Genomic DNA, 8,831 nt, shown 5'->3' with positions numbered 1-8,831 from the left:
GATAGCATTCTACTGAAAAATGCAAACTACAAACATATGAACTTTTCTTCAAAGCCCAATCTTCAAAGTTATCTTTTATTGCATCACACCATTTATTGTTAATAACTTCATCTGATGGAAATCTAAAGAAAAAAAATTATAAAAATTATTGATACCAAAACTGAAAACGAAAAAGTTCACTTAACCTACACAACTTTATTTTTAATAGACTTACTTATGAAAACATAAATCCAAACAGTCAGGATCGTCTTGTCTCATACGACAATTTGGGATGTAACAAATTTTTGACATTGTAATAATTTCAACCAAACAGCACTATTTACACATACTTAAATGTTCAAATATAATAAACGCGCCAAAATGATACAGACTAGCAGACGAGCTGACGAGTTGGGCAGCAATTGAACTTTCGTATAGGCCTTTCTCCTTCTAAGCAAACAACCAATGAGCGTTCAGTAAGAGAGAGATAGCTGTCACCTCTAATCTACCTTTCTCTCTCGCACCCTGCCACACTTTTATCGAGACGTGCTACCTCCAGTAGTATATGCTTTAAGGTGATATCTAATGAACGTATAGCTATTGTGTAAAAGCAGTTGATTGGTTACGTGCGAACTTTCGTCGCACGACAAGCGTTACCACGTCCTGTGTGCAGGAGTCAATAAAAAATAACAGGAAATGTGAGAACATCTCTCGCGATACAAAGCAACACGACATCCGTACGGATAAAATCAGTTTGAAGAACTATAGAAGACGTAAAGCTGGGTTGTAGGTATTTGCAGTCGGCGCCAAAATGCCTTGTATTGGCATGAATAGAATGGTCGTGTGACAGATAAGTAACAAAATCGCAAATACGTTACTGTAATATTTGATAGTTTGCATTTTAGTTAACTAACATGTCGCTGGTAAAAAATCCCATGCGATATGCTCATCAGGAAGGACACACCGACGTTTGTTATTATTCTGGCAAAAAGTAAATAACAAGCATGATACATTATTTACTATTTGTGTAATGTCCCAGCAAAGCCGTTATCGTAATATTTGTGGTTATAGGAGAGGACTTATCACTTGTGGGTGTGATGGAGATGTCAGATCCTGGTTGAGTATAATAGACGATGATCCAACCACTAGCTGCATCTCTGAACAAGCAATTACAGCCATTTCAAAGGTAAGTAATTAATAATTAATGTGAAACATTCATAGTATGAGTTATTGCGGCAAGAAGTTCAAATTCTTTAAAAGGAATATTACAAATTATGTAAAAAGAAATCTTGGGACTGAATGAGTAATCTTATATTTTGTGAATGTTTAATCTCTTAGGATGGCAAGATCTATGTAGGGAACGATAATAATACGGTACAGATACTTACTTATCCTGATTTGGAGAAGGAAGGAATAGTCACTAGATTTTCGGCACCAGTCTCAGCATTGACCACAGCAAAGGATAGTAATTTGATAGTATCTGGATCCTGGTATGTGATATATATAATATCTAATATTTAATGTTACTTACACAATGAGAAATTAAGTGGTAACTGGATTTTCTTTCAAGCGATATGCGGATACAAGTCACAAATATCAATACACTAGATAGTACAGAATTAGAGGGTCACGAAGCACCTATCTTGGGCTTATCTTTAGATCCAAAAGAAGAATTTCTGGTAGGTATCATATGTCTCATATCTGCAATAATTTTTTGATGTTTTAATAACTTGTTTTATATAATTATTAATTTAATGATTGTAAATTATATAAGATCATAGTATATTTTGAGTTGCTTGAAACATATTATTTCAGGCATCTTCTAGTGCAGATGGATCCATTCGAGTATGGAACATTAAGGAAAAGCGAGCTGTACAAATTTGGAGTAATATTTTGCCGAAATCTAACTCCTTTTTCACTGCGAAGTCATATTGCACGCCATCCTTTAAATGTACGGATGGTAGCTGCCTCGCATACCCATTAAATAAAGAGGTAGTGGTAGTAGAGAGATCATCCTGGAGAGAATTGTACAGACTGAAATCTTCTAATTTAAAATCCGTGAGCTACCAATACACAGTTTCATCTTGCCGTGGTAACTATCGACCGTGTATATCATCTTTCTCTCCCTTGTTTTTGCAGGAACTCAGCATTTGTAAATTTTCCGAATGTGGCACACGTGTAGCCGCTAGTTCGTTGTACGGAGAACTGGTCGTCTGGGATGTAGAAACTAAGAATGTGATCGGATATCTGGAACACGAGCAGAATACCAAGATCACCGCGTTGGTTTGGCACATAGATCACTCCAATGAAATCGCGTTTTGCGATGCACTTGGGAAATTAGGATGCATCGATGTGGTGAGGAAACACGTTCCGTATCTATCAAATTCTCAGTGACTCGTATGGAGAGATCCTGACCTTGAATCTTCCCAGATAAGCCCTGATAAATCCGAGCTTGAAGCGATTCCGGACTCGGAGAGAAACGAGCATGTAACGGAAGATTGGGTGGCAGACGACAAAGTAGACGATGATGGGGAAAATGTAATATCGCTGGATAAAATTAAGGCTTCCGCCAAATTGCAGGATGATGAAAAGGAGGATTCCGACGACGGGAGCTTGGACGCACCTCCGAGCAACGCGAAATTTATGGCCGATCTGCAACCGTGTTTCCAGCCGGGATCAACACCTTCTCATTTGTTATCGTATTACATGGTGCGGTGTAACAATGACATTTCTACTTCGCTTGCAAACTTCCTTTTCAACATCTCAACTAAGTTCCTGGACGATGTTCGCAGGTGTGGAACGATGTGGGAATGGTCCGGACTTTCCCACTGGATAACGAGAACGATAGCAGCATCGAGGTAGAGTTTCACGACGCTGCGGTACATTGTAGCATGCATATCAATAATTATTTGAAGCATGCTATGGCTGCCTTGTCGACTCAAGCACTCGCAATGAGCTGCCAAGCTTCGGAGGATGGCCCTAGTAAAATAGTCGTGTTAGCTCTGCAAGGTTGATCTATTTAATACAAGAGACAGTTGAATTTTCCTTGTACGTAAAGTGAGATCACATTTAACAAATTCAGTCGTTTCTCCGCGTGTCAGGTTGGGGTACCGGGAATAAGGAGTGGTCGGTGGACATGCCGGAGGACGAACAAGTGAAGTGTATAGCGGTTGGCGACAACTTCGTAGCGGTTGCCACATCCAAGAGAAACTTAAGGATATTCATGATAGGAGGCACTCAACGTGAGGTCTTAGGCTTGCCCGGGCACGTGGTTGCGATGAACGGCCTGAGGAATCACCTTCTGATAGCTTACCATGCTGCAGTTGGTGAGTGCGTCGCGACACGACGAGAAGTCGACGGCTTGCAGCATCCAATTATGAATTTCTCGGCGAACAGGTACGAACGGCGATCAGCACATGAATCTACTGTGGATACAGGTGCAGGGTGCGTTCTTGCGAAGCCAGACTCTCGCAGCGCCCTTGTCGCCCAGTTCGGACCTCATGTGGCTGGGATTCACTTCCGACGTTGGCTCCCCCACTACCGTGGATGCCGATGACGTTGTCAGAATATACGACAAGAGATCTTGCTTGTGGAGGGTGGTGTGCGATACGAATATAATGGTGAGTTCTACGCGAATCTTTAGTTTCTTCCGCAAATTTTCTAATTTAACCATCGAAACTCGAGTAATTCTTAATTTTATCTTATTATTCATGAACTTTTATGAACGGAAAATATTAAGGCGTTTGCATAATAAGTATGCATTCATTTGCAAAATATGCTTAAAAATTCTTTCATTTTATCTGGAATTTTTTTTCGGATTTAACTAAACATGTTGATGAAGGATGCGGCACTAATTCGAGAGTCTAAATATTTGTCCACACCGTGAAAGCCTAAAATATCCAATTTGTTACTTTGTAATCCGGATTTTTAGAGCAAGGGCAAGTCAAATCACTACTTCGTGATCGGCGTGAGCGAGCGGGAGCAGATTATGCGTTGCATCCTCTGCAAAGGCGGCTTCTATCCATCCACGACACCGCGTCCAATAGTCACCGAGGTGCCGCTCTCCATGCCTCTCTGCGAGCCGGAATCTGAGAGAACCGAGAAAGAGCGTAAATTGTGGCAGATAGGCAGCAGTCCGTTGAACGAGACCGAGGCGATATTAATCCTGATAGCGGTAAGAAGCGATCCTGGGTTGCTCCTCATTCCCACTTTGACATTTTTTACAATTTTTCATAGAATGCATATCGAGTATATTGATTTGTCCTCACGATTAGCACGCCTGCCGAAACAATTTGGAATATCGCGCGGTGGATATCTGCGAGCAAATCGCGTCCGTAGAAGCGATAGACATGGCTATCAAGTACGCCAGGCGCATCAACAAAAGAGCGTTGGCGAGCAAATTGGAATCGATCGCCGACACGAAGGAGGAGAAGAAAGAGAAGGAGAACACGGAGAATCATCGGGACAATTTCACGAACAATGACGACTCCAATAATACTCACGACGAAGAGATAGACGATGTGCCCTTACCAGCTATTAAGAAACCGGAAGTGGAAATCAAGCCGTTAGCGATGAGCCAGACCTTGAGGAGGATAAACCCATTTTTAAAATCGGAGAACTCGTCCCCGTCGGTGAGAGGTGGGTGATACTACTATGGCAATAATTGGTGAAATAATCAACATAATATAATCAACAGCATGTGATCAGGTGATTTTACTTAACAAAAGCGTAAACGAGAGCCCGAATTGCAGATTTTAATTTGGTTACAAATAAAAATTAACTTACCCAATCCTTTAACATTGCCCAAGCTTTTAACAATGTTTAATTTTTTTTTTTTTTTTTTTTATAAATGCTAGTTCATCGTTAAGAATGTTGCTCATTTTCCCATATCGGCAGGTTTGGCTGGCTTGAACAGTTTACCGGAGAAGCCCCAGAAGGCCGCGTTAACGAAGCCCGCGCCTGCCAAGCCGAAGTCCTGCCCGAAGAAAGAATCGTTCGTTAACTGGTACGCCAAAAACAAGAAGAATCTGCAAGAAGAATTTCCCGAACTGAGTGTCGCCGAATTGACCAAGATCGGCCTGACGCGATTTAAAGAGCAGACCACGACGAAGCAGTCAGACGCCGTAGCATGCTCGACAACAACGACGACGAGAGAAGAGAGCAAGAAACGGAAATTGTCGAATTCGGGGGACGAGCAGGATGTCAAAACGAAACGTTCCACCAGCAGCATCCTCAGCGAATTCGCGTACGACAAGTAAATTTTATCCTAAGTGCAAATCTCATTTTAACACGCTGGCTTAACAATCGTTTTTTTAATACACGCAACAAGTTTTATCCATCGCGTTTTTTATTCTCACGCTAATTAAACGAGATTGAATAGAGAAAGAGGGAGATGTTTCCTTTCTTTTTCGTCTACGCTCATTGTATTTATTTATATTTGTGTCACGTTGTGTAAGAGAATCCGCGAACGAGCGAGTAACGGTCGAGCGTGCCCATGTTAAAAATGCGGCTCCATTGTTTCTAAGTATAGCGTTGCGGAAGTCTTCGAGAGCATTGCGACAAATCATTCGTTATTGAGACGACAAGAGGTATTTATGCGATAAGTAGATAATGATCGGCGTAAATTTGTGCGACGGTGAAAAGGTGTTATGCTCGCGAACGAGGGCGCGTGCTCCGCATCCGCTCATCCTTCCGCGTCGATAAGGCAGAATGGTGGGAAACTTGAGTTCTGTTTTTAGTTTGCTTCAGTCTCTCGCGCTCTCGACGCACGACGGTAGTATACGACGACGGGGAATACATATCGTATCGCGCCCGAACGAAAATAAATTTGCCTTACAGCCGGGAGACGGTGTAAGCGTAGATAAAGAGTCTTGACCGGCTTCGAACGATGAAAGGTAAGTCAAATTCTGTGTGTGTGTGACTCGACCGACCCTGTGCGAATTATTCGTTGCGTCTCGCGAAATTCGACTGAGAACGGCTAAATATACTACTTTTCGGCGAGCCAGCAGGGAAAAGCGTGACTTAAATTTCATCATCGGGCCACACAGACCGTGGCAATTTTCTCGTTCGCCGAACGCATAGTTTTTCACAAGAGACGGGCTGTGTATGTGTGTGAATGCGTAGGTGTATGTGCGTATATGCGCGTGTGACGATCTCATTCGCAATTATTTGAGCGCCCTTCACTATACCAGCAAGTGGTTTTCCTCGTCCTATTTTTCATTTTTTCCACCTTATCGCGCTGAGTATGGAAAATGATACGCGTATCGTATGTCATATTATTGTCGTCGGCGTATTTACCTTAATTTAAGTCGCGTTTTGCCACGCGAATTTGCGATGCCACAGACAACGTGATTCTGTGGCTTTAACACATATCGTCGCATAAATGGTCGCCTCGTGTTTTTCGAAGATACACAGCATCAGTACCAGTGTTTTTCGACGCTTCGTAAATCGTGTTTCTTTGTACGTGTCAAATTATGCCTAATTACTCCCTCCGAACGTGTGTAATTTCACTCGGACGACTGTATACCATGAAATTGTCGATTGAAGAAACTCTGATGCTTTTCATCGTTATTTTAATTTTACTTAAACATATATCATACATCTTATCAGCTCGCGTTATCATATTTCACGGTGCATTATTTTTCATAAATTATTCATATTGTGAACCGAATCGAAGGTGTCTCGAGCATTACATTATCGATCGTCACGTCGAAGATTTCAAATTCGCTCGAAGAAGTTCGATTGTTCCTTCCTCACGTGCGATAATTGCTGAGCCCTTCCAACGGAGAGGCGCACCGCCGTTTACAGGGTGTACTTTTTTAATTAAATTAATGTTTCGTTACTTCGTGTCGCGTACGTATAATGTAAAACTTCCAATGGCGCTGTTGCATCGGGAAAAAGACCTTACATTGACCGGTTTTACCTAGAAGTGATTATCACCTCGCGATAAAAATAATCATCTGAAGTCACTTATTCGAGTGAATTATCGTCGTGTGTGTGCCACGAAGAAGCACACAACTTGTACGCTAATGCAGAATTTCTTCTATGCACTTTACAGCAGATACTCGTCTGCATTATCGACGCTTAACAGTAGAGAAAGTTGACTGAGGAACATGCTTCGCGACATCGAGAAAGATTGGCGCGAGATGGGTAAAATAGCGCTGTCACTCTTTGTTGCGACTTGCTACCACGCTTATACGCCGACCCCGAGATTTGAGGCGCTCTTATTATCAACTTTCCTCATTAATAGGGAAAATGTTTGATTAACAGCGTCGTCACCGTTATCGCTATCGCACGCTTTCTTAATCCGCGGTAACAGATACTTCTTTTCGCCTCAATGAACAAATTACACTAATAAATTAAAACATCGCATTAAACTGCCGCGCGAAGGTACCAAGACAACACATATGTCTAAAAGACGTATTTAGGATATCTTAATGTTACTTGAGTACAATTCCGCATACGATGCAGATTCCGATCGCCGAGATACGACGCGATGTCTTTTATATTTATTTCTACGGGAAGAAGATACAAATCTTGTGTATCTTCAACACAATAACATTTTTATCGTTGACAAATGTTATGAGGAATAATGTCACTCGTATGCGAGCTCCGTGCGTGCTTAGAACGCGTCGGATGGATGCATAGAGTGTGAAGATTTTGTTATAGTTTAAGAGGGAGAAAATATTTGTACGTTAGACAAGATCTTCCCCGTTACACGAGCGAGAGAATATTAAGGGTAACTTAAATTTCATGTAGCTTTAGTTTCATGTTTTATCGTTGACAAATGTTATGAGGAATAATGTCACTCGTATGCGAGCTCCGTGCGTGCTTAGAACGCGTCAGATGGATGCATAGGGTGTGAAGATTTTGTTATAGTTTAAGAGGGAGAAAATATTTGTACGTTAGACAAGATCTTCCCCGTTACACGAGCGAGAGGATATTAAGGGTAACTTAAATTTCATGTAGCTTTAGTTTCATGTTTTATCTGAAGAAAACGTGCCTTAACGATGTACGATGACTCGATTCATGTTCATAATAAAGTTGGGAGAAAATAGAGAATAAAATTAATTGTGAATTTCAAAGAATGAAATTATGTCCCGACAAATCAACGACGCACGTACTTGACCGACAGACGTGCCGGCGTCTATGCAAAAGTTGAGCGCAATTTTCACAAGTTCATAATTCTGCACTTGTGTGCACAGACAGAGACAGCCGTCTTGATGCGCTTATGATACCGTAGACTCGACACAAACACATCCTTGCATTTTACTCGTAGTTTTCTTTTCACGTATTATATCGTTATTAGCATTCAGCTAATTAGCATTTAATAGTTAATTAGCATTTAATAGTTCACATGCGCGCGATTCGATGATTGCATCGATCCGTATTGATTTGCCAGACGGAACGAAATGTCAGCATCCTTGAACCGTGCGAATTATATATGACTAAAGCAATTATATATAATCACCGTGTTCCGAATAGACAGAAAAGGCGAGAGCTAATGAACTCTATCGCGATTCTCGCACGAGCGATAAATGTGCCACTAGAAAGTAGTTATTTCCGAGCGAAGAGGATATCTCCCGTGAGAAAATACGGATAATATTAAGGATGTATTGTCCATAAGAAAAAATAATGAAAAAATCGTAAGAAAATTACAAATTGACCTGTATTGCATTTAAAAGTGACACTAAAAGTCTGAAAAACAGCAATTCAAAGCCTGGACAAAAAATTATTCCACTTTAAACACTTGCACTGGTATACGTTGAATATTAATCATTGTTCGAGTAATCAGAAAAAAATTGATCCTTCGAGAACTGAATTATCTATAATTAAACTTCATACCGTTTACG

The 8,831-nt window shown here is 41.1% G+C and overlaps 1 protein-coding gene across 1 annotated transcript; it reads left to right on the top strand.

The window, feature by feature from the left end:
* Positions 1-626: 626 nt before the first annotated feature.
* LOC106748564 (WD repeat and HMG-box DNA-binding protein 1) lies at positions 627-8,690 on the top strand. The gene is made up of 15 exons (XM_014627224.1): positions 627-970; positions 1,051-1,165; positions 1,318-1,469; positions 1,550-1,658; positions 1,795-2,037; positions 2,119-2,334; positions 2,410-2,688; positions 2,772-2,988; positions 3,081-3,305; positions 3,376-3,599; positions 3,911-4,153; positions 4,254-4,617; positions 4,876-5,233; positions 5,718-5,873; positions 7,037-8,690. Exons 1-14 carry the CDS (start codon positions 894-896, stop codon positions 5,851-5,853), a joined length of 2,958 nt encoding a protein of 985 aa, XP_014482710.1. The 5' UTR covers positions 627-893; the 3' UTR covers positions 5,854-5,873; positions 7,037-8,690.
* Positions 8,691-8,831: the final 141 nt, after the last annotated feature.

This window comes from Dinoponera quadriceps, unplaced genomic scaffold, assembly GCF_001313825.1.
Source record: "Dinoponera quadriceps isolate SergipeBrazil2010 unplaced genomic scaffold, ASM131382v1 scaffold3004, whole genome shotgun sequence".
NCBI lineage: Eukaryota > Metazoa > Arthropoda > Insecta > Hymenoptera > Formicidae > Dinoponera > Dinoponera quadriceps.
The sequence above is the reverse complement of the archived record's forward strand: the minus strand, read 5'-3'. Positions and strand labels throughout refer to the sequence as shown.

Bases quoted from the DNA above. Each gene is read 5' to 3' on its own strand.
- LOC106748564 (XM_014627224.1), top strand. From the start codon at position 894: ATGTCGCTGGTAAAAAATCCCATGCGATATGCTCATCAGGAAGGACAC. The intron at 2,038-2,118 runs GTGAGCTACCAA...TTGTTTTTGCAG, and splicing joins AATCTTCTAATTTAAAATCC to GAACTCAGCATTTGTAAATT. The intron at 2,689-2,771 runs GTGCGGTGTAAC...CGATGTTCGCAG, and splicing joins ATTTGTTATCGTATTACATG to GTGTGGAACGATGTGGGAAT.